At 50.6% G+C, this 25,922-nt stretch overlaps 1 protein-coding gene across 2 annotated transcripts in view; it reads right to left on the bottom strand.

Annotated features, from left to right (window-relative positions):
- The window catches only part of VAC14 (VAC14 component of PIKFYVE complex), a 192,849-nt gene that overhangs the window by 108,447 nt on the left and 58,480 nt on the right, over nt 1–25,922 (bottom strand). For both annotated transcript variants that reach the window (XM_065567507.1, XM_065567508.1), the window contains exon 13: nt 3,547–3,697. In XM_065567507.1, coding sequence (XP_065423579.1) covers nt 3,547–3,697 — 151 coding nt within the window. The remainder of the gene's footprint in view (nt 1–3,546; nt 3,698–25,922) is intronic.

Genomic DNA, 25,922 nt, shown 5'->3' with positions numbered 1-25,922 from the left:
GGCTGCATGGCACCAGTTTGCACTCCGCCTAGCTCAAGCTACTTCCCTACAACCCCCTCCCAATTACGCATTTTGCTCTGGCTGTCCTTAGACAGTTTGCCAAATACCAGGCCATCCGCTCTGCAGAAAGCTAGCTATTGCCACGCTCTTCCCTGGCTGCAGGAGTCTGGCCATGTGCTGAAGGCTGTGCGCCATAGCAAGGTCCTTCCACCTGGCTAGCATCAGACAATTTATTCCCCTCATCTTTGCTATGCCAATGGGAGCTGGTCTTCCCACAGACAACGCAAGCGACAAATGGGACGTCATGTGCCACGCAGCGCAGGTCCTTAAAAGGCAGCTCCAAGTTCATTACATTTTGAGACGCTGTAAGAGCACAGCTAGCCTTATGTCATGGGAGAACAAAGCATCTAAATAAAAGTCAATCTGGGAATGAACTCAGGAAAAGGGACGCTGCTTTCCTGATTGCAACCAGTGAATGGTTGGAGGAAGCCAATCTCAATGGCAGGGAAACGACTGCATAAACACATCCCGGGGAAAACATGAGAAAGGAAGCAAGAGCATGAACGTGGAACAGCCCAGGCCCCTTCCCCCACACCCCTCACCACTTTCTTAGGAATGGGTGGCAAGCTTGGATCAAAAATAGCCACACTGCATGAACAATGGAAATGTGCTACGACGTTCTGGACTTGCAAGAGTGCCTGACTTAGTGACCTATACCCACAAACAGGTACCCGAGCACTCAGGGACACTGGAGTCCTCAGCTTCCTTTCCCTGGGCAGGCAGCTCCTCTCCTCCCATCCCCACAGCTCCCTAATGGCTTTTCAGTCTAGCCTTCTCCTATCACCACAAATCACACATCAGCCAGAGCTCTACTGGCCCCACCACCAATACTGAGGTTGCAGCCGTGTCCTACCTGTAAAGCTTCAGTAGTCTGAGCAGACGGCTGCAGTACATGCATCTGCTCCAGGCCTAGAGGAAGTGGTACGCTCATCTCTTTGGGTTGGGGGGGGGGGGGGGGTTGATTTTCCAACAATCAGGACATCCCGCTTGCATCTATTCTGACCAGCTTGTGCGGGCAAGTAGCAGGGAACCAGCCCACCCTGCAGACAGAGGCTTTGTCACCGTGCTCTGTCCCAGCGGAGCGCTAGGGAAATTTGAGCAGAAGCAACACAACCCCAGCAGTGAAATGGGACCCATGCAGCCACTAAGGAGCACATCCACATAGACCAAAGATTTTCTATTAATCACGCTCCAAAAGGCCTTTTCAAAAGGCCATAATGTTACAAATTCAAACCCCAGAGCGTCCTAGCCTAGCAGCAACCCCTCACCTCGCTAAGGACTAATCCTGTGCTAAATCTGAACGGTCAGTCACTGGAGCTGTGTGTGAAACAGGCGGGCAGTCACAATAAGGAGAGGGCGGTATTTCCACCCGTGTAGAACTCCAGGGAAACCAAAACACAATTGGCTCAAATCCCCCCTTTCAAAAAAGTTTACTTTCGGGCAAAAGCCAAATCATGAGAATTTCAGCCCCAAAAGAGTAATCTGCCAGAAAGTCATAAACAAGTGAGAACAGGTTTACAAAAGGAGAGCAACCCGAACTATAGCACCCACTATTAGCAACCATTATACATGCATCCTGCGTACCCCCCCCCCCACACACACACTGTAGCGACTTGCACTCTAGATACAGAAAACAGCTAGACACGGATGTAGCCAGATTCTTCCAAACCCTTGATTTATTTTTTTGTACTATGCTTGAATAATTGAAGCCTAGTTTCTGTTCCAGTTAAAGGGGCCACGCAGTCTTGAGGAGACGTGCCATACTGCGGGCTATTTTTAGATAATCCACAAGGAAGGAAACCTCAGACAGCCATCATCAGCATGATCTAAAATGCAGCTTTGCAGCTGTTTGGCCAGTGCTGCATAAGCGACTCCACCCACACAGTGTCAATCTCGGACAGAGAGAGAGGATCAATAGCACTCGCAAAACACTGCAGTAGGTATCAAAAGTCACAAAAACCTCTCACGAGGAGGCCGTGTTGGCTCTCACCAGACTAGCTCATTAGGCACGTCGGTCCTTCCATGACTATGGGCCTGCACCCGGGAAGCAGGGAGGGTTGTGTTAGCTGAAATAGTGCAACAATTCTAGAGGGGTCTGAGTAGGCTTTTGGGCCCAGACTTTACTGGCAATGAGGCAGTCTGTGGGCATCGAGGAAGAGAAGGCAGGAGGGCACGTAGGTGGCTGCACCACTATTAGCATTTGTGCAAAGTGCCATGGATGTGCATGGCTATTTACAGAGAGACCAGACAGCCCCTACCCTGAGACGCTGACAATCCAACTCCAGCAGGAAATGCCTGGCTCTGAGGAATGTGCTCATGCAGGCTATGGCTACACTAGGAGCTAGGGGTGTGATTCCACTACTCACACACGTGCTCACGCTAGCTCAGCTATAAATAGTGTAGCCACAGTAGCACGGAGAGTGGCAGCGGAGGCACGGCTGAGCATCTCCTCACCAGTTCCAGGCGGACGTGTACTCAGTATGGCTCATCCCAATGAGAAGTAGCGCAAGTGAGAGACCAGGAGCAGGGAATCACACCCCTCGCCTGTAGTACTGAGGCAGCTCCAGAGAACTGCAGCACAAGAGGGGAGTGAGATGTAAGGGTCTGGAGGAGCTGGACTGCCAGCTGCAATGGCTGAACTGCTGTTTGGGGAAGCGGGTGGATTCCAGAGGTACATGAACAATCGTAAATGACATTTTCTATAAAACCTCAAAATATGAAGATTCCCCTCCTCCAGTTTTAACATTTCACCTGTCCTGGCTCTCGGGACAACGTACAACTTCATTTTACAGAGCTACATTCCCAGTGCCCTTGGCTTCATCTCTGTGTAACGTGATGGACACAGGCCAAAACATTTTCAAGTGGGGCCTTTACATTTTGGGTGCCTCCATTTTTGGGAGCCTCCAGCTTAACATCCTGGACTTTGCCCATCTAGTGCATTTTCTGTGAGGCTCAGAAACTGGGGAAAAAATAAGGGTGGCTTGAACTGGGCACAGGTACTTTTTAAAGTTTGTGGCCTCCATATTTATATGGCATCTGACTGATGAATGGCTCAGCTCACTGCTCCTCCTTCCCCAGGTCTCCTTTCTATAATCAGGAGAGTTTAATTTGTTCTATTTTGAGCACTGACTTAATTCTGAAAAAAGTCAGCCCCATTCAAGTGTGGCAATAATGTGATCAATCAGATACAAAAATATTGCAGGAACCGTGGATTGCTTTCGTGGCTGAATCCACAGATGGGTAGATAGGATCTGAAGTAGATTGCCATGAAGCAGCTGGAGAACATACTCTTCTGTATCCCAAAATACCCGAGTGATGTGGGGGCTGGAACTGGTATACTGATTCATTACTCCAAGAGAGTCCCTCTCCGCCAGACCAAATCTGACAGGTGCCACTTTGCCTCAAGGGAAATGAAGCAACTAGGAAGTGAGAGGATGCCTAGCAATTTAGATCACTATCAGGAAGGTGCGGATGAAGGGCACTTACCAGAGGAGCTCAGCTGGCTGGCTTTGACAGGAATGTGCAACTCCGATTGGCTGGATCGCATATCAGAGCCATCACATGGCCCCTGATCTTCTGTTTGACCTGCAGGAGAGGAGGCGATCTCAGCCAAAACTTCTAGGTCCTTCAGGATAACCTGGTAAGAGGCACAGACAGCACAGAGGTGAGCACTGACAATGCAGCATGGCGAGTCTGCAGAGGTGGCAGGAGACCAGAGATTTCGAGCCCTTTCTTTTTGAAGCGATTGAAAGCAGATCGGATCCAAAAGGCCAACCCTAACCCAACTGACATGGACCAGGTAGAAGTGGGGAGGCTAGGACTCCTCCTTACAGTGAAATCAAAGAATATCAGGGTTGGAAGGGACCTCTGGAGATCATCTTGTCCGACCCCCTGCTCAAAGCAGGACCAACCCCAACTAAATCATCCCAGCCAGGGCTTTGTCAAGCCGGGCCTTAAAAACCTCTAAGGAAGGAGATTCCACCACCTCCCTAGGTAACCCATTCCAGTGCTTCACCAGCCTCCTAGTGAAATAGTGTTTCCTAATATCCAACCTAAACCTCCCCCGCTGCAACTTGAGACCATTGCTCCTTGTTCTGTCATCTGGTACCACTGAGAACAGTCTAGATCCATCCTCTTTGGAACCCCCTTTCAGGTAGTTGAAAGCAGCTATCAAATCCCCCCTCATTCTTCTCTTCTGCAGACTAAACAATCCCAGTTCCCTCAGCCTGTCCTCATAAGTCATGTGCTCCAGCCCCCTAATCATTTTTGTTGCCCTCCGCTGGACTCTTTCCAATTTTTCCACATCCTTCTTGTAGTGTGGGGCCCAAAACTGGACACAGTACTCCAGATGAGACCTCACCAATGCCGAATAGAGGGGAATGATAACGTCCCTCGATCTGCCAATGCTCCTACTTGTACAGCCCAAAATGCCGTTAGCCTTCTTGGCAACAAGGGTACACTGTTGACTCATATCCAGTTTCTCGTCCACTGTAACCCCTAGGTCCTTTTCTGCAGAACTGCTGCCTAGCCATTCTGTCCCTAGTCTGTAGAAGTGCATGGGATTCTTCCATCCTAAGTGCAGGACTTTGCATTTGTCCTTGTTGAACCTCAGATTTCTTTTGGCCCAATCCTCTAATTTGTCTAGGTCCCTCTGTATCCTATCCCTACCCTCCAGCGTATCTACCACTCCTCCCAGTTTAGTGTCATCAGCAAACTTGCTGAAGGTGCAATCCACGCCATCCTCCAGATCATTAATGAAGACATTGAACAAAATTGGCTCCAGGACCGACCCTTCGGGCACTCCGCTTGATACCAGCTGCCAACTAGACATGGAGCCATTGATCACTACCCATTGAGCCCAACGATCTAGCCAGCTTTCTATCCACCTTATAGTCCATTCATCCAGCCCATACTTCTTTAACTTGCCGTCAAGAATAAGTGAAGTTCCTGGCATACACCTGCCAAGGAGAAAGGCGGGGCAGAGAAAGGGAAGATCTATTGTGTGACTGCAAAAGGGCAGGTGACCATTAAACTTGGGCCAAACTTCTACAGTCAGCACCAACTAGACCAGGACTTGCTGCCCTCCACCCAGAGTATATCTGGTAAAAGCCAATGGTTTTACTTCTCAGCTTCACTTCACAAGAGAAGTGAAAAGTTCAGGTAAAGGAGGTAATTGGACAAGACATTTTCCCAGCATGCAATGAATGTTGCAAACCAGCCTGGACAGCCAGAAATGTTACTGGAGGGAGGCATAGGAAATCTGTGCTGGGGATTTCCAGGCACTCTGCAGCCAACCACAGAGTTCTGCTATTCTTGAATGTAGTTTTCATCTAAACAGGAGCTAGCAACCATTTTGTTTGCAAGGAAAGGCTTTCAGGCACCAGCCAATGCAGTGCCATCTCACTGAGCAGAATGACAGCTTAGAGAGCTATGAATTGTGCCGATTAATCTCAATGGATCGACTCCGAAGACTGTTTAAAATGGCAACATTAATCCAGTGCTGATCAACTCAAAAGAAACTTCTAGCTAATGGGCTTATCTAGCATTGGACACCTCACTTATCTGAAAAGGAGTTTATGTTGGATTGAGGCTGAACGCTTTAACAATGAACGTAACAGCTTTATTCAACACTGGTCAGTCTCTGCACAGGACTTCCCCATCACCCGCTCTCCTCTCTACCCCACCACAGTGGTCATTTACAAGATTATGAGGAAAATTACCGTTTTCTACAAATTGTCCTCATGTCCCAACCAGTAATAATGGATCTTTCTCCATCCCTAGCTGTTTTATTGGTCACCTCCCTCTCTCTCACCATCCTCCTCCTTACTGGAGATTTGTAAAGCATGGAAACAACTTGAGACACAGGCTGTTGCCTTTGGGGGTCCCTGCTGAACCGACCAGCGCGCAGCACTGGGCAGAGTGGATCCCACATACACCATCCAGAGTGTTGCCACCTCTTGCTATTTTATTGCAAGTCTCAGAGTATTTGGCATTTTACTTATATATTTACAGCTCCTGGAGTCATGTGATTATTTGGGAATTTCAGCTTTTATTAGTAGTAGTATAATCCTTATGGCTGCAGAGAAGAGCTTGAAAAGTGACCCAAAAAACTCAAAAGCCAGAAGGCAAATGAAGACCTCAAATGTATTTTTTTTTTAAATCAGGAATTTTAAGCCTCTTGTGATTTTTGAAGTCTTGGGGGTGGCAATCCTGTGTCTCAGAGTGCTTAGACAATAGAGTCACAGGGCACTCAGGCAGTGGGCACCGCCCCTATTTCACAGATGGGGAAAATTAGGTGCCAAGACTCAGGCTTTAAGGCCAGAAGGGACCATCGTGATCATCTAGTCTGACCTCCTGCACATTGCAGGCCAGAGAACCTCACCCACCCACTCCTATAACAGACCCCTAACCTCTGGTTAAGTTTTCGACATCCTCAAATCATGATTTAAAGGCTTCAAGTTACAGAGAATCTGCCATTCACTCTAGTTCAAACCAGTAACTCTGGGTACATCTACACTACAGGGGGGAGTCGATTTAAGATACGCAAATTCAGCTACGTGAATAGCGTAGCTGAATTCGACGTATCGCAGCCGACTTACCCCGTTGTGAGGACGGCGGCAAAATCGACTTCTGCGGCTTTCTGTCGGCGGCGCTTACTACCACCTCCGCTGGTGGAGTAAGAGCGCCGATTCGGGGACGCGATAAATCGATCCCCGAGAGGTCAATTTCTACCCGCTGATTCAGGCGGGTAGTATAGACCTAGCCTGAGACAAACCCCATGCTACAGGAAAGGTGAAACTCCCCCCCCCCCCAGGTCTCTGCCAATCTGGCCCGGGGGAAAATTCCTTTCCAACCCCAAATCTGGCAATCAGTTAGACCCTGACCATGTGGGCAAGACCCACCAGCCAGACACCTGGGAAAGAATTCTCTGTAGTAACTCAGAGCCCTCCCCATCTAGTGCCCTAACAGAAGTCATGGATGGGCCATATGACATTGTAGGCAACCTCAGTGACTTGTATGAAGAATCAGGATGAGAATCCAGCTCTTCTGATTTTCAGTCCTGGACTTTGTCCTCTTCTAAGCCATCCATCTCCCTTAGCCTCCAGACCAACTTCCTGCACAACACAGCATTTCTCAGACCGGTTCTCAGGGCTTGGCTACACGGTAAGCTCGTGTGCGGAAAGCCAGGGGGTGACTCGGCAGCTCACCAGCTTGCTGCACAGTCATGTCCTATGCAGGCAAGCCCTCGGTCTCAGCCAGAGCCGCCCTGAGCAGATGCGGGAGACAAGACAAGCTGATTTGGGGAATGCAAATAGCAGCTCTCTCCTGATTACAGCTTCTGTTTCCTTTACAAAGGCCTAAGGAAAGTACGCAGATGAACAGGCACAGCCCTCCTCTCACCCACTTGTAATTGGCCAATGCTACCAGAAGCAGCTCTGCTCACCAGCACTCTTGTGCACTGAAGTAGGCAGCAGTCTACCAAACAAACCCTGGCTGAAACCATTCCCTCTTAGTGCTTGCCAGAGGCTGGGAAGGAGTAGGGGCCAGCAAACAGAGCACCCTCTGGGCTCAGATCTCACTGAACAGATGCGGCCCCTCCAACCAACTCCCATCCCTGCTGGGCCATGTGGATTTCCAGCTCAGCAGGAAGGATGTTCAAGTGGCTCTGAGGGAGGGGAGAAACACACCCACATTTGGTTTAGCCTTCGCTGCTGTGAAGCTACAGAGAGCGTATTAACCTACAGAGACCAGAGCTTGGGAAACTGGGAAAAACAAAAGGCTCCAATACACATGGGAGGTCTCTGCACACACAAACATTGTTAAGTAACTCCATGCAACTCCCTCCGGGGGAAAATAAAGGACAACAACAATCTTAGCACTAGAGAGCAAGGAGAGGAGAGAGAAAGCAAGGCCCAACACAGCTGTGTGGTCAATACTGTGGTAATGATAGAGCCAAGGCTGGGATAGCACGGCACAGTCCTTTCAAGCCCCATTTTAAAACAATGTCCTTTTGGGGCTGAGATTTCTCATGTGTTGGCCCAACTCCGGAACAATTTATTTGGGGGCGGCTGCACGGCAGAAGTCAGGTCTCAAAGCTAATCAGTCCTTTTGGAGTCCTCCATACAGAGGAATATCCGCTGCACATTTTCACCTAGTTTCTCAGTCTTTTGGGGGCTCAGATCACTCCAGGCCTGTCTACACTACAGCCTATGTCGCTATAACTTATGTCGCTCAGGGATGTGAATAAGCCGCCCCCCCAAACAACGTAAACTACACTGACCTAAGAGCCTCTTGTGGAGGTGGTTTTATTAGGCTGACGGGAGAGCACTCTCCTGTCAGCATAAAGCGTCTTCACCAGACGTGCTACAGCTGTGCTGCTGTAGTGCTTCTAGTGTAGACTAGCCCTCAGGTATGGCTTTGTTTAAAGACAGGAAAGTGACTCAGCCCGGGTGCCATCCGGAACGAGGAGTGTGTGAGCAAGAGCTGCCCTCTAGCTAGTGAGGACACGGTATCTGGAAATGGAAGTTACCAGAGTTTAAGAACAGTGCTCCAAAGCCATCCCAGGTCTGTTGGAAGCCAACAAAGTCTCCCATTGACTTGAGGGCCTGGTCCCACCGTGCATGCCCAAAAAGACCACCACCTTCCACAGGGAGTTAAACACAAAAGGTTCCAATGACTCGTGGCGGCCGGGAGCTGTGGGGTACCCCCACCGCCTGCGGCAGCTTGGAGCTCCAGGGGCCGCCAGAGGCAGTGGGGTACCCCGCAGCTCCCTGCCCTGGGGGCGACAAGGGATGCTGCAGCTCCCGACCGCCGCAGACTGAAGTCACGGAGGTCGCTGGATGTCACGACCTCTGACTAAATCACAGCGGTATGCCTCGGTTCCCGACAAGGAGCCGCAGCGATGCAGCGTTCCTGCATTGGCTCAGCATGCACTTTATGTACAGTACTGAGGTTCTCCACTGTCGCTCAGCCCGAGAGGAGTCTGGGGAGGGCAGGCTGAGGAGTGTTTTGTATGCAGCACACATCTTTCCGCAAAGCGCCGCCGAAGCACTTGCTTTCTTTGTGTGAGCAAGAGAATGAAGCAGGGAGGTTATAGGAAAGCAATATCCTGCAGGAGCACAAATGCCTGCCATTGCCATGGCAACAGGCTGGGTGCCAGAGAGGCACATCAGCTGGGTCCCATCATTGGAGCTCGGCTGCCATTAGAACCTCCAGCACTTGCAATGAACAGGACTGGAGCCGTCAGTCTCCCAGCTGGGGGGTGACGACTCGGGGCTCTTACATGGGGAGGAGGGGGGGGGAGAGACAGATCCAATGGCATTTCAGATGGAGGATTAATCACTCAGGGATCCACTCCTGATGGATGGAGAAGCACAGCTGGGATAACCTTGCCCCCGCCTTTAGCCACAGAGCCCGGAGAGCACTGGCAGCTGCAACGCAAGCTCTCTCCAGCGTGGCTTGGGGAATGAACGGGGATTAGCGGCTTTAGTCTGCAAGGCCAGATGTTGAAGATCTGGGCTCTGTTCCTAGGTCTGCACTGACCTGCTGGGTGACTTTGGGCAAGTCACTGTGCCTCAGTTTCCCCATCTGTAAATTGGATGATGAATGCTTAGCCATATTTAAGATCGAGTGTTATAACCCAGGCTCAAAACTAGCAGAGGCCAGCTATACCTCCCAGTCAATTCCGGAGCTCATTCTGGTAACAAGAAAAGCGATGAACGTAGCAAAAATCTGTGTCCTACAATCCCTGCAAAGAAATTCTGCCACTGCACAGCTCGCTGGCTCCGACTGTCACTCACTTAGACCTAGAGTCCCCTACTAGCAGAAGGGCTGAAACCATTTGAGAACATGGAGATCTGAAGCACCAAGGTGAAGAGGTGGCATTTCACCTCCATTCAGCATGAAGTGCCCCTCTCCCCCACCACACGCATCTGCAATGGCTGCTGAAACAGATTTTCTTTGCCTTCCCTCCACTAGGTGTATTTCTCCCCACTCCTCACCACTATAGAATCCGAGCAGCTCACAAGCTTTAATGTACTCTACCCGGTCCTCCTGCAGGAGGCAGGGACAGCTGTTTTATAGAGGATGGGAAGTGGGAACAGAAAGGTTCAATGACCTGTAGAGGAACAGAAACCCAATCTGCCGATTGTCAGTATACTGCCCTTAACCCAAGACCATCCTTCCTCTGTCCCTCCCATCTTGTGTGCTAGCCTATTCTCCATACAGCCGAACCAAGGGGCAACCAGTGCCACTTACAAAATCTCCCCAGCCAAAAGAGTTTTTCTCGAGCGGGTTTCCTAGATTCCAGGAGGCGAGGCTATTTGGAGGGTGCTCTCTGCAGTAGGAACAAGTGGAGCTTATTAGTGTTAATTGGAACAAGCCTCAAAAAGGAGAACATGCCTCTTAGGAAGTACGAATAGTAACCAGGTCAAAACGTGCGGCGGGCACCTTCTCACTGAGAGTTACTGGTATCCCCAATTAGCCAGAGCCAGCAATGTGAGGGCTGGAGAGGAAAATTACCCCTCCACATGGCTGCGGATGGGCCTGAGGGGGCGGGGGGTGGAGACAGACAGAGGGAATTATAAGAAGACAGGAAGATTGTAACAACCAACCAGCTGGTTTCCTTCCTTGTTGGGAGTACAGATTTCTCTCTACACTGCTCCCAAGCAATGGTTTTAAAGGCACAGAAACCAGGGATTTGTAGGTCTCTTCGGTTATCCAGATCTAGGTCAAGTTAATTTGCCTCTTGTTCTGGTTGAACTGATCTGATACTAGCATCACTGGCTTCTGAGGAGGCTTTCAGGCAGTGCGAGGAGAAAGCAGCCCCCACCCTTCATCTTCCTCTGCAAAGGCATCATCCGTCGCTTAGAAGTAATGTACCAGGACACGTGAGCCATTCCCTAGCAACTCAGCAGCGCATCCTGCTGCCACCCAGTAACCCTGCTCACGGGGGGAGTGTACACTCTGGGGGCAGCCCTGCTGCTCACACGCTGATTCGGGAAGGAGAATGGGAGGAGAGGAGAGAGTCAGCAGGACCACAGGTGCTGAAAGCTGAGACACTTGATGGGTGCTGCCCCACTGCTGGCTGAGCACGTCTCCCTTTGGTCCCTGGCGGGAGGGTCCCCAGCTGCTGAGGGGATGGTGGGGGGAGGACAAAAAGCCTCAGTTCTTGTGACCCAGGAGCCTTCCCACACTAAAAGCACTGAGCAGATTCCCCAGAAGCCTGCAGCAGGCAGGTCCCTTTGGGGAGCACAGCCTCTCATTAAGGAGTTCTGCAGCCTTTGCCCTGGTGGCAAAGAGCTCGTCTCCTTCTATAGGCAGCATATGAACATCAGAGAGGAGCGTCTCTCTTCCATCAACCCCGGAACTGCTTTCATCACCTTGGAACGAGAAGAGCTCCACGTCCCTCATTAAGGGGATTCTGAAGAGAGATCCCATTGCTATCTAGCTGTCTACAGCTCTGCTCTCCTCCCACTCACACAGCGACAAGCTCATTCTAGCATTTGCTCCAGTGACTGACTACACTGAGATCAGAAGTAGGAGTGTTATTAAATGCACAGTATAAAGAAGCCAAAAAGGGTAAAAGGAGGGATCAAGATCATTTTACCAGCACGTTTTGTATCCGCCTAAGTAACACACAATGTAAGTCCAGGAATGGCCTGGGTTAGCCGGACCTCCACATTATCCAAAGAGCATTACAGCCCCACACATTAGCATTGAGTCACAGGGTCCATCTGACCTCCTGCACGTCAGAGGCCACTAAACCCCAGCCAGTTACCCCTGCACTGAGCCCAAGAACTTGGATTAGACCAAATTATTATAGCCCTCCGGAGACTAAACTACAGTGTGCCACAGGCAGAGAATAGGAGGGACCGGGATGCACCAATGCCCCTGCAATGGCAGGGAACGGATTTGGTGAGATGCCACCAGATGAACTTATATTCCAGTGGCACCTAGACACCAGAAGAGATGAGGGTCCCAATGTGCACAGCGAGAGCCCCTGCCCCAAGGAACAGAGGCCCAAGTGACACGGTTTTTGTACCAGTATAACTGTCTGTTCGTGGGTGATCTGTATTTACCAGCATAGTTCCACCAGTACCACCCCAGTGTGGGCATAGTTCCACACAGCCTTCGAGTGCCCTATGCTGGTATAGCCATTCCTGTACAAGAGGGGGAATACGCTAGACCAATAAGGCATCTTCAGACTGGGGTCGTTTATTCCCCTCCTCATATAGGAATAAGGCACCTTTATACTGGGATAATGCGTCCAGACTAGGGCCCGTGCCGCTCTAACGATACAGCTAGAAGGCGGTACAACGCCCGCCCAGAGAAGCCTTACAGTCTAAACAGACAAGAGACCAAGGCTGGAAGAAAGGAAAGATCATCATGCCCATTTTACAGATGGGGAACTGAGGTACAGAGAGACTAAGGGTATATCTGCACAGTGATTAAACGACCAGGCTGGCCCAGGTCAGTTAACCTGGGCTGTAAAATTGCTGAGTAGATGCAAGTGGGGAGGGACCCAGAGCCTGAGCCCAAACTTCCACGCAGCAATTGTTAAGCCCTGAGCACCCGAATCAGCAGACCTGGGCTGTGGCGGCCATGTTGCGGGTTTTTTTATTCCAGTGCAGACATACATGGCAGTGGGCAGGCCACTGCGGGTAAGAAATCTATGCCAGAGGCAGGAGCTGGAGTCCCAGGCCAATGCCTTAACCATGAGGCCTCGCTGAAATTCCCTCAGCCAGCCAGCTTCCTGCAGGACGTTCAGACAGCCGAGGAACAAAGCAGCACTACATGCATGACACGTATGGCACAGACAACCTACACTGCAGGTAAGACAACAGGGCCAGTGGATAGGGCTCGAGACAGCCAAGTTTTACGCTTGACCCTGCCCCCAACTCATACTTTGTCTACACAAAGGCTACATCTACACTACGGGCGGGGTCGATTTAAGATACGCAAATTATTCGCGTAGCTGAATTCGACGTATCGCAGCCGACTTACCCCGCTGTAGGGACGGCGGCAAAATCGACCTCGGCAGCTTCCCGTCGACGGCGCTTACTCCCACCTCCGCTGGTGGAGTAAGAGCGTCGATCCCCGAGAGGTCCATTTCTACCCGCCGATTCAGGTGAGTAGTGTAGACCCAGCCAAAGTTGCACCAGTTTAGTTAAACTGATTTAACTAAACCAGTTCAAACTCGGGCGTCACCACTGTTAGGCTTGGTCTACACTACCCGCCTGAATCGGCGGGTAGAAATCGACCTCTCGGGGATCGATTTATCGCGTCCCGTTGGGACGCGACAATCGATCCCCGAATCGACGCTCTTACTCCACCAGCGGAGGTGGGAGTAAGCGCCGTCGACGGGAAGCCGCAGAGGTCGATTTTGCCGCCGTCCCTACAGCGGGGTAAGTCGGCTGAGATACGTCGAATTCAGCTACGCGAATAATTTGCGTATCTTAAATCGACCCCGCCCGTAGTGTAGATGTAGCCTTATTTCTGCTTAAGTTGATTAGGAACAGGTTTAAGATAAACTGAAATAAGCTGCTCTTAAACCAAAATACCATCCGTGCAGGAGTTTGCAGTGGTTTAACTAGAGCAGTTTACATTCACATCTGTAGGTGAACAAGTGCAGCTCTGGGTAGACAAGCCCACAGCGTGACCTTTAGCCTTGGACTCAGTTTCTTCAGCTGTGCATCGGGGCTAAGGCCCAGCTTTGTAGAGTGCTTTGAGATCCTGGGATGAGAAGTACTTTTGATGCATTATGTACCACACCATCTACTGTGCATTGGATGCTACATGGGCAACTGAGCTAAGTTCACTCACACGCATCCCCACCCCAAGGATTCCAACAACCTGGCAACCATAAGAACAAAGCTCCAGTGGTTTGTGATGTCATCAGGACTAACGGCGACTGTCAGAATTGCCCCGTGTTTTATGCCTTTGAAAATCTGTAATAAAAGCACATTTTATCTGCCGGGATGCACCGCATTCCTCCTGCACATTTAAGGGTTTTTTTTAAAAACTTCAGCTATGAAGAACTGTCACGAGAACCAAGCTTTCGAGCTACCAGAGCTCCTCCTCAGGTTATCCATTCCTGGTGCCTCTCAGCACGTGCTCAGGAAATCCAACAGCCTCCCACTGAGTCAGGACCTCATTGTGGCAGGCCCTGCGCAAACCCCCACTCGGATCGGGGCTCCCCATGCCAGATGCCACTAGTGGGAGCCCTGCCCGGAGCTGGGGATTGAGCGGAGCCCACACTGAGTGGCACCAGGAATGGGTAACCTGAAGAAGCGCTGCATGTAGCTCAAAAACTGGTGCCTTCCACCAACAGAAGTTGGTCCAAGAAAAGCTATTCCCTCACCTGAATAATCCCTGACAACACGCCCAGGGAACCCCCTTTCCACTATACCTGGGGCTGGGACACGTGGGAAGATTAATGTTTTAGGAAGAACTGGAGGAAAGGAGCACTCCATAGTTATTTCAGCTTTCAAACACCAGCACAAGTGCTCCAGGCCTCTGGTATTGTTCCAGCGTGTAGGGTATATCCCAGAGCAAATAGAGCTCTGCTCTCTCATTCTTAAGGGGGTGGGGGGGAGCAACAGATGCCCCAGAGCCAGCTCAGGTCAACATTGCTGAAAGAGGGCCCGCAAGCCACTGACTAGGCTGTTTACAGACTACGCAAGGCCATTCAGTGATGAGCAATCCCTGGTTTGAGCACTGCTCTGCTAAAGGAAAGGGGTCAGGGTCCCTGTAATGCCGCAGATTGCTGGGAAGTGGACTCCGCCGCTGGGCACTACCCATGTGAAAGTGCTGCTGCACAGTACTGCATTTTGTTACACCCTTAAAACTAGCACAAGGATGCCAAAGCCTTTCACAAGCTACAGTGGCGGCCACCCGAATTGCACAGGGTTGGGAAAAGAGACGCCCAAAGATGCTCTGTCCTTGCACGTTAACTATGAAAGGCCCTAAAGCCAGAAGAGGAGATGAAAATCCTGGCCTCAGCATGGAGGCTACTTAAGGAACCCTAAGTGTGCCTGCAGGCGCATTCCCTGAGGGCTAACGGAGCCAACTGTACAGCTGAGGAGGTTATTCAAGCCCCACAAGTATCCTCCAGAAAACAGAAGGGATCCGAACTACACAGGTAAGAGTCAGGAGGGTGAAGAGGGAATCTGAAGAACAGTTAGCCAGCCATGTAAAGGCCAAGACATTCTTTAATCCATCGGAAGTAGGAAGGCCGTGAAAGAATCTTTAGACCCACTAGATCACCAGGGAGTAAATGGAGCAACTAAGGAGGATAAGGACAACACGGTGAAGCCTGAAGCCAAGCAGAGGGCATCAGGAAGGCACCCCTCTTGCATCTGCTCTTGCCAGGCAATAAGGAGGACATGTCAATTGAACAGCATCCTGAGAGGAGATAAGAGAGCAAATGAAAAAATAAAGGCAAGGAGGGTCCAGTAGTTAGGATGCTAATCTAGAACTCTGGAGACCTGGGTTCAATTCCATGCTCTGCCACAGACTCCATGTGTCCCCTTGGGTGGGTCACTTAACCTTCGTGCCTCAGTTTCCCCATCTGTAAAATGGGGATAATAGCACTCCCTTGGCTCAACTGGCGGTTGGGAAGATAAATACATTAAAGACTGTGAAGTACTCAGATTCTATAGTAAGAAGGACCACAACTACCAGAGAGAGAGCAAATGCAACAAGTAACCAGGCTTCTCCCTGATGGATTAAAATACTGCAAAGCCATTCAGAAAAGATGCCCTCAAAATTCAGCTGTTTTCCCCAAGCTTGGGGAAGAGAAAGCCTGCAGTGCAGTGCAGTGACAGCCCTCCGGAGGCATGTTCTACACTAGCCGCACTCTGCGCTGTAGCACAGCTAGACTGGTGCGCTAGACTGGGCGCACCTTGTACTGGCAAAACCGCGTATTCCAGTGCACACATCCCAGCCTATAAGAACAGCTGCAGCTCTGCTGGTGTATTTCCCTCTCCGCTCGGGGCTTTAGCCAGCACAGCTGGGTCACTCCGCGATCGCCCCTCTTCACGCTCCTGCCCAACACAGCTAGGTGTGCAACAGCACCTTGCAGCCTGTAACGCTCTCCTGGGCTCCAATTTCCGCAGGAGCCCCCGGGAAGCAGGTCTCAGTCCCTAGGGCAAGCCCTGTCCTGAGAGAGGCAATTGCAGCATGTTAAGAGATGGTTCAGAGACTCTGTTCCCCTTTGCCACCTCACGCCAGACCCGTCCTGTTCTCTTTTCAGCCTGCAGTGAATGAAAGGCTGCCAGAGCAAAGCCCTCCAAGGACCCCTAGTGGTGAGATGCCTGTCAGAGCTGCACTGCACTCGGCCCAGGGTGGTTAGGAACCAGGGCACATACCGGCTGAGGGCAGTGGGCTATTCATCCCACACGAAGGCTGGCTGTGCTGTGACTTGAATGCAGCCGCATTCTGTAACAGTGGGCAACGAGGTTTCTTCCCGACACATTCGGAGGTTTGGGGGATTTTTAATTTATTTTTCTTCTAAATGCAGGCCGGAGGGGTGGGAGGTGAGAAGAAACCAAGGGAAGGCAGCATTAGAGCCAAGAATGAGAGCCCCATTGCTGGCAAGCCCCCAAACCAAGGCAGTGTGAAAAGTAAACTTGCATTCCTTCCTCATCAGTGTTTAAAGAGAAACCCCCATCCATCTTCCCACGACAATTTCACTGTACCTCTTTTCAGGCCCCCATCACCAGGGAAGAAAGGGGATGGCGACCTTTGCCCTCCGACTGAGAGAATTTTACAGCTACCAAATTTCTGCTTCAGTTCAACCCTGATCCAAATTTCTTTTATAATAAAGAGGATGCGGGAGGGGAGGATGGGGGGAGCATAGGAGTGGGAAGTTTCTCCCCAGCCCTCAAAGAATCGGCACACCTAAGCCCCCCCACCCAAAGAGCTGCAGACAAGTGCACACTAGCTGATCCTGTGTGCACAAATACCTGACTACGCAACTGGGGTAGCTGTATGTGCAAAGTCTGATGCAGAAACGCACACGAGTTTGCTCCGCTCAAACTCTCTGAAACTGAAGCCTGCTATACAGAGGGACAGCGAATGCGCAAGGAAGGGCACTAGGGCTGAAATGCATAATGCAGTGAGGCCATATCCGGGCAATACATTCTCTCAACGTCAAGCAGCAATAGCCTTTAGCCCTTCAGGAGAGTGATCATAGAATCATAGAATATCAGAGTTGGAAGGGACCTCAAGAGGTCATCTAGTCCAACCCCCTGCTCAAAGCATGATGGTAACTGGCCGAGGACAAACTGATCAGGATTGAAGCCATTTTGTAACACTGACAGACCTGTCATCTCTGAGGATGGGTGCCCAGATCACTTGAGGCAGATTTTTAGAAACGTGTAATTAGTGCACAGAAAGTTTCACACCCCATCTGATGCCAGATGGTGCACAGAGCACCACAGAGGCTGGGCACAAATGCACTGCAACCACCAGCATTGATGTCTGGGCTCTACAACAGAACAGATGTACATCTGAACTGTAGGGTGGCCTGGAGGGGTCAGACCTTGCCCGCCCTGCACTGCTCTGCTCTGCAGGAGACACAGCAGGATGCATGAGCCCTACAGTGTCACATGAATAAGCAACATGTCAATCAGCATGAGTAACCTCTGAGGAGCAGAGGGACAAGAGAGCAAGACTTGCTAAAAACCACTTTGGCTTTCCATCTGCAAACACCTGTCTTTCTCCCAGACCCCTCCTCCTGATACAGGGTAGCATGTGACCAGTCACAAGAGGGAGCCTGCCACAGACCACAGTACAACGGGGCCTGAGCAAAGGCTGCTTCCATCTTAGGACGGGCCAGGGAAATCGTGCGCTGGGCTAGGCAGCAGCACAAAGATGGGTCTAGAGTGGGACAGCAAGAAGCTGGAAGGCTGGAGCACCAGCTAGTGACAGTACTTGACCCTTCTGCTCCGCCCAGCTGAGGATCTCAGGGCTGCTTAGACAAGCCAGTGAATTCTTACTTGTTATAGGCAAGTCACATCCTCAATGTACATGTGGAGAAACTGCCTCACCTTTCTGTGCCTCAAAGTACAGAGCCAGTGGGAGAAGAACAGAGAGGGTTGCCGGAGTCCCAATGCCACACTTTAACCAGCAGACCCTGCGCCTTGTCTCCAAAACACAAGGACACCATGACTAGGTAAGTGACACCAAAGGGCACCATTGGTAACACACACACACACACACCCCGGCTGCAGCAGCTCGTTTTAAGACATGCAATGATCGGCACCTGCTGAAATCTCCCGTTCACAGGCCGAAGTAACATCCCCAGAAGTTTAAACGGAGAGCACATACCCCACTTCTGGGCGGGGTGGGAGAAGGGTGCCTGGCTGCCTTGTTGTTCAAATAACTGCAGCCCTACTGGCACAGAAGGCTTGGGCCAGCTGGCAGCTTCCTGGTCATGTCTTCCACCTGGGTCACTATCGCTAGGGGCTCATGCACAGCTTTCCTGCCAGTGCCCTTGCTTTGCCCTTCGGTCTCAGTGAGTGTGGGGTCTTAGGAAAGGGCATCACCACAACTACCTCCATCAGGAATCCCATACGGAAGTGCTGCTTGCAGGTGTGTCAAATTGGATTGCAAACATCTTCCAGGATCCAACTTACATTTGATTAAATGAATTTCTTTGCATTCTCCCCCCCCTCACCCCTTAAAAACAGCAAAGCTGGCCTCCCTGCCGCCTTGAAAGCAAATATCCTCCCAAATTCAGTCCCTAATGAGCACAATACTCCCAGGGAAGTTTTGCCACCAAATACAATTACAATAAAAGTCACACACACGTCCCTTCCTCGCCTTGCTGGTAAACACCACACCGTTCAGTTTAGAATGCCAAGCTGTCAGCATTCAGCCCCAGGCCTGGAGGAAGCTACTGTACAGAGCTGATCAGACCTGTATCAGCTGTGTCATCTCACTCCGGCAGAACTTATGTTGATTTCCCTCTCACACAGACAAGGCGTTATCACACTTAAAAAGCCAGGCATTTACATACAGGCTGTCTACACAAATGAGAAATTAACAAGCCCCACATGCTAGCTTCACTGATCAGTCACTTGCTATTGGGGCCCATCGACCCCCCCACCCCACAGATTTAGGTGCCTTGGGGCAGACATTCTGTTGGGCAGACTTGCTTGTGAAGCACCTACTGCACTTTGGGTGCTCCGTAAGCAATAAAGCTGAATCGGAGGCTAGAACAAAGGAGTGAGGAAGTGACTCTCAGGTCACGTTAAGTTCCCTGTACTCTCTTTTTGGTGTGCCCTTTATTTTATGCTCTTTGCTTCACATGGGGTCCCATATTTTGGCCATGGCAAGTTGAAAGCTTAGCGCTGCAGCACAATGGGCCTAAAACCAACAGAGCAAAACTAAAAAGCACCTGAACAAAGAGCCATTCACTCTGGCAAAAGTTTTTGTTTAGCGTCATTGTGCTTGCAATCCGTGCCGCACTGGGAGAAATTCTCTGGGCTTTACTGCCCAAGCCCATCCCAGAGGGCAGGCAGTGCACCAAGGTTTGTACCCTGCCGTGCTGCAGGGAGGCTGGCTGGTGGTGGGGAGCTTAGCAGCACAGGGGAGTGGGGTCAGGGGACAAACTTTAGCAAAATCCAGAATTCTCCATCACTCAGGGATTCCCCTCCCCTCAGGTTTAACGTTAACAGCACGAGTGGCACCACCCTTTTATCAGCTGGCTGAAAGTTATATGACAAGTCCTCAGGTTTATTTTTCCCACCCCAGATGTGACTATTGGAAATCTGAGGCAATGTTAAAATCAACCACACCACCCACGCAAATAACGGACTACCAACTGGCTCGTCAAAAGTAACCGTGTTCTCCCTGGAGCCTCCAATGCCCTCTCTCCTTTAGAACGGTTGGTTGCTTCATGAGAAAGAATGGATATTCTTTGGGAACTCATGCCCACGCTGGAGGGGATTTCTGAAGGAGCCATTCAGAATGGCTGTCACAATCCATCTACTGACTTGGCACTTCAGTTAACAGCAGGCTTCACTGACCCAAAAGGTAGGTACTGCCTGAGATACCTGTATCTTCTCCTTGCTCCTCACTGGAAGAGAACTGGAGCCAGTTCGTCCTCATGCCACACTGGGATCATTCACTTTGTGATTTCTCTCCGTTCTGATGCCCACTCAATTGGCTTGCATTAGGCTGATGAATTTTAAAAGAATAATTTAGCACTGAGTAATTCTCATGTTCCAAGTGATCTAAGCACTAACCCTCAAAGCAACCCAGGGAGGAGGTGGACACCATCCCTATTTTATGGCTGGGGAATCTGTAGTGATCGGTGTAAGAATGTGCCTTTGTTCACACAAGAATTGGCTATAGCTCTGAATACACAGGGAGAAGATCTGAACGAGAAGTGCGGTCTTTACAAAGCCATTTTAACCACATGTTACACAGCTTCCTTTTGAAGTCTCTTTGCTGCTAATAGCAGTAAAACAAAGTAGAAGTAGGAAATATTCTCTGTTAGAAGGGTGAGCATCTGAGACTGGGTGGGAATCAAAATTCTTGTTCTAGATCAATCCACACAAGCGGTCCACTTCCTGGACACTACTGTGCTAATAAGCGATGGTCACATAAATACCACCCTATACCGGAAACCTGCTGACCGCTACACTTACCTACATGCCTCCAGCTTCCATCCAGGACACACCACACAATCCATTGTCTACACCCAAGCTCTAAGATATAACTGCATTTGCTCCAATCCCTCAGATAGGGACAAGCACCTACAAGATCTCTATCAAGCATTCTTAAAACTACAATACCCACCTGCTGAAGTGAAAAAACAGATTGACAGAGCCAGACGAGTACCCAGAAGTCACCTCCTACAAGACAGGCCCAACAAAGAAAATAACAGAACCCCACTAGCTGTCACCTTCAGCCCCCAACTAAAACCTCTCCAGCGCATCATCAGAGATCTACAACCTATCCTGAAAGATGATCCTTTATTCTCTCAGATCTTGGGAGACAGACCTGTCCTCGCTTACAGACAACCCCCCAACCTAAAGCAAATACTCACCAGCAACCACACATCACTGAACAAAAACACTGACCCAGGAGCCTATCCTTGCAACAAAGCCCGATGCCAACTCTGTCCACATATCTATTCAAGTGACATCATCATAGGACCTAATCACATCAGCCATACCATCAGGGGCTCGTTTACCTGCACATCTACCAATGTGATATATGCCATCATGTACCAGCAATGCCCCTCTGCCATGTACATTGGCCAAACCGGACAGTCTCTCCGCAAAAGAATTAAAGGAAACAAATCTGACATCAGGAATCATAATACTCAAAAACCAGTGGGAGAACACTTTAACCTGTCTGGCCATTCAATGACAGACCTGCGGGTGGCTCTCTTACAACAGAAAAGCTTCAAAAACAGACTCCAACGAGAGACTGCTGAGCTGGAATTGATATGCAAACTAGATACAATCAACTCAGGATTGAATAAGGACTGGGAATGGCTGAGCCATTACAAACATTGAATCTATCTCCCCTTGTAAGTATTCTCACACTTCTTATCAAACTGTCTGTACTGGGCTAGCTTGATTATCACTTCCAAAGTTTTTTTCTCTTACTTAATTGGCTTCTCAGAGTTGGTAAGACAACTCCCACCTGTTCATGCTCTCTGTATGTGTGTATATATATCTCCTCAATATATGTTTCACTCTATATGCATCCGAAGAAGTGGGCTGTAGTCCACGAAAGTTTATGCTCTAATAAATTTGTTAGTCTCTAAGGTGCCACAAGTACTCCTGTTCTTTTTGCACATTCCTTCTGTGGCCTTGGGTAAGTCAATGTGACATCTGATTCTATCTAGACGCACATCTCAAACATACTAACTCATCCAAGTTTCAGAACCTTCGTTGCTAGTGATGATGCACTAGGCAGAAAGAACATGTCTCAGCCAGACTCCCACCCCACAGTGAGGGTGCAATGCTTTTAGTTATGCGGGAAGAAAAAAAGAGATCATTTGCTTGTAAAGGGAGCAAATTTGATCTGGAGTCAGTGAGAGAAACAAGAAACTCAGCAATGCCATTTCCACAGAATTGTTTTTCAGACTATCCCTGAACTTTAAGGGATAGTTCTCTGCCACGTTCACCTGAACAGATCATTTAAGATTGGGGGGGGGGGGGAGGGAGGAGAGAGCATTTAGACTCTTGAGCCAGGAAAAAACGGTTACCTACCTCACGTAGCTGTTCTTCGAGATGTGCTGCTCATGTCCATTCCATGTCATGTGTGCGCGCTGCGTGCACAGTCATCGGAAATGTTTCCCTTAGGGGTGTCCATAAGGCTGGCTCTGGTGCCCGTTAGAGCCCTGAGCTCATGCACCGGTATCTTGGGCAGCGCTGGCCCTGTGCTCTCTAAGTTCCTTCTTGCCATCAACTCTGACAGCAGGGAAGGAGGGCGGGTCAGGAATGGACACAAGCAACACATCCCAAAGAACAGTTACAAGAGGCGGGTAACTTTTTTCTTATGTCGATTCCATGTTCGGTGACTCAGGCAGTATCCCTGGAGGTGGGCTCAGAGTTAACTGTCGTGTAGCATGTAATACTGCTCTGCCGAAGCCAGCATCGTCCAGAGCCTGCTGGGTAATGGCGTAATGGGATGCGAAGGTGTGGACAGAAGACCAGGTAGCAGCTCTACAGATGCTTTGAATCGGGACCTGCGCCAGGAAGGCGGCTGATGAGGCTTGCGCTCTGGGCAGTCACAATCACCAGCGGTGACACTTTTGCCTGTTCGTAACAAAACAAAAAGACCATTATCCACAAGGACATTCTCTGAGAGGAGACCGGGTGACCTTTCATCATCTGCCACTGCAACAAAGAGCTGTGTTGACTTACGGAAGAGTCTGGTTCTCTCGATGTAGAAGGCTAAGGCCCGAACGTCCAGGTATGTAACCTACATTCTTCGCTGGATTTGTGAGGCTTCAGAAAGAACACCGAAAGGAGCACGTCCTGATTATTGTGAAAGTGCACCACCACCTTTTTTAAGAAAGCTGGGTGGGGCTGCAGCTGTAGAACCCTGGGTAGGGTGGTTCCTATGTGAGCGCTCTAATTTCAGAGACTGCGAGCCGAAGCAATAGTGACCAGGAAGGAGACCTTCCATGAGAGGAGCATCAGACAACATGAAGCTAACGGCTTGAAGCGGGGCCCGTGAGACTTGACAGTACCAGATTCTTGTCCCATGGTGGTATAGGGTCACGAACTTGAGGATAAAGTTGCTCCAGACGTTTCAAAAATCTGAATGTCATATCATGGGAAAAAAGAGATCTACCCTGGACTGGAGGATGGAAGGCTGAGATAGCCACCTAGTGAACTTTGATTGATGACAGCGCCAGACCTTGGTGCCTGAGATGCAACAGGCAGTCTAGGAGACAGATTCTGGTCTGAGGCCCAATATGTAAAGCGCTTCTACTTGGTCACCCTAGCAGAGGACTTTCTGCTACCCATCAGGACCTGCTGCACTTGTGCTGAGCATGCCTGCTCCTCTGCATTCAGCCATGCAGCAGCCGTGCTGTCAGGTGTGGGGATGCTAGGTTTGGGTGCAGACGATGGTCATGGTTCTGGGACAGCAAGTCCGGCCAGAGTGGGAGTTCCAAGAGCGTTGCCTCGAGAGTTCTAACAACGTGCTGAACCAGTGCTGTGCAGCCATGCCAGAGCTATCAGGATCACCTTCGCCCTGGCCTGCTGGATCTTCAAGAGGGTCCTGTGCACCAGAGGTATTGGTGGGAAAGCATACATCAGTGCCCCCAACCAAGGGAACAAGGCGGGGTCAGACAGGAAACCTCTGTCGAGCCCGCAGATCGAGGAGAACCAGTGACACTTCCTGTTCTGCCTGGATACAAACAGATCCTCCCGGGGAGTCCCCCACCTCTGGGTGGAGTTACCACTCGTGGGGAGACGAGAAGGACCTGCTGAGGAGATCTGATAAGGCATGCCTGGCCCCAGGAGGTACGAAGCCACAAGATGAATGGCATGCTGTATGCAGAAGTCCCACAACCTCAGAGCCTCTTGACACAGGGCTGACTAGCAGCCCCCCCCCGCTTGTTGATGTAGAACATCGCGGTGGTATTGTCCATTAGAATTTGGACCATCCCGTCTCTCGTGTAGGGAAAGAATGCCTTTGAGGCCAGGCGTATCAAACTGAGTTCCCTGATATTTATGTGTAGGGAATGTTCTTCCCGCAACCAGAGGCCTTGTGTGCTGAGGTTGCTGAGGTGGGCTCCCCACCCTAAGTCCAAAGCATCAGAGACCAGGTCACTGCCAGGGAAAGGGCTGAGAAGGGGGTCCCTTCCAACACCACGTGTGGGTCTCTCCGCCACGCCAGGGATGACAGAATGTGCAGTGGAACTGTGACCATGAGATCCAGATCGTGTCTGCCAGAAGCGTAAACCAAAGCCAGATGTGGCAGGCATGTCAGACCACGTAACTGCATGCTGCCATGTGGCCCAAATTGAGGCACACCCGTGTAGTTGTGAGCAGGTGGATTCTCACGTCGGTGATACAGTCCGACATGGCCTTGAACCGTGACTCTGGCAAAAAGGCCCTGTCCTGGGTAAAATCAAGCACTGTCCCCAAAAACTCTATCCGCTGAACCAGAGTAAGAGTTAATTTTTGCTCATTTATGAGTAGACCCCGATCCTGACAAGCGGCCCGCACCAGACTGAGGCTGTGCTAAACCTGCGCCTGTGATCTGCCTCTGATGAGCCAGTCGTAAATCTATACATCTCAGGTAAGCGGCCATCACCGCCAGACATTTCATGAAGACCCTTGGGGCGGAAGAGAGTCCGAAGAGCAGTGCTGTAAACTGGTAATGACGTTGGCCCACTATGAAACGGAGGTATCTCCATGGAAAATAGAAATGTGAAAATAGGCATCCTTTAAACTGAGGGCAATGTACCAGTCTCCTAGATTCAGAGAGGGGATGGAGGTGGCCAGGGAGACCATGCGGAACTTCAACTTCTTGAGATATTTACTGAGGCGACGCAGGTCTAGGGTGGGTCTGAAGCCCTCTTTGGCCTTCAGGGGTAGGAAATATCAGGAATAAAATTCCTTCCCCCTCATATCTTGAGGAACTTCCTTTATGGCCCCTATCTGTAGGAGGGTTTCCACCTTCTGGACGAGAAGTCGCTCGTGAGAAGGATCCCTGAAGAGGGGCGGTGAAGGGGAGGAAATCTATAGGGTGTACCCAGATGCTATGGTGTTGAGCACCCAGTGGTCTGAAGTGATTTGGGCCCATTGCAGCAAGGACCGGGGATAACTGGTTCAAAAATAAAAGGGCGGCTGGATCCAGGTGCAAGTCCAGTGCGTTGCCCTCGGGTGCACCACCAACATGACTGCCGCAGACCACCTCAGTGGCGAAGGGGGCCTGGCTGAGGGGCTGAGGAAGATGTGGCAGAGTGACGGTGTTTATAACCCATCTCCTCTCCTGTATGAGCTCTGCCGAGACAGACCTGAGTACAGTATCCAGGCAGTGGCGGATGCGGCCGGAATTGCCTCTTAGAGGCCTGAGGTGTGTACAACCCAAGGAAGCGCAGGGTGGCCCTCGAGCCCTTCAGCCTAGTGTCTGCCTGCTGCTAAAAAAGGGTGTTGCTCTTGAAGGGGAGGTCCTGGATCAAGAGTTGTACCTCGTTCGACAGCCTGCAGGACTGTAGCCACGAACTGCGTCTCGTAGTAATGGCCGACGCCATCAACTGCACTGCAGAGTTGGCTGAGTCCAGCGTTGCTTGGAAAGAGGCACTGGCCACTGCTTTGCCCTCTTCCAAGATGGCTGAGAACTTGTGCCCTGCCCTCCTGGGGTAGAAAGTC

The sequence above is a fragment of the Chrysemys picta genome, chromosome 14 (genome assembly GCF_011386835.1).
Source record: "Chrysemys picta bellii isolate R12L10 chromosome 14, ASM1138683v2, whole genome shotgun sequence".
NCBI classification, from domain to species: Eukaryota; Metazoa; Chordata; order Testudines; family Emydidae; genus Chrysemys; species Chrysemys picta.
The sequence above is the reverse complement of the archived record's forward strand: the minus strand, read 5'-3'. Positions and strand labels throughout refer to the sequence as shown.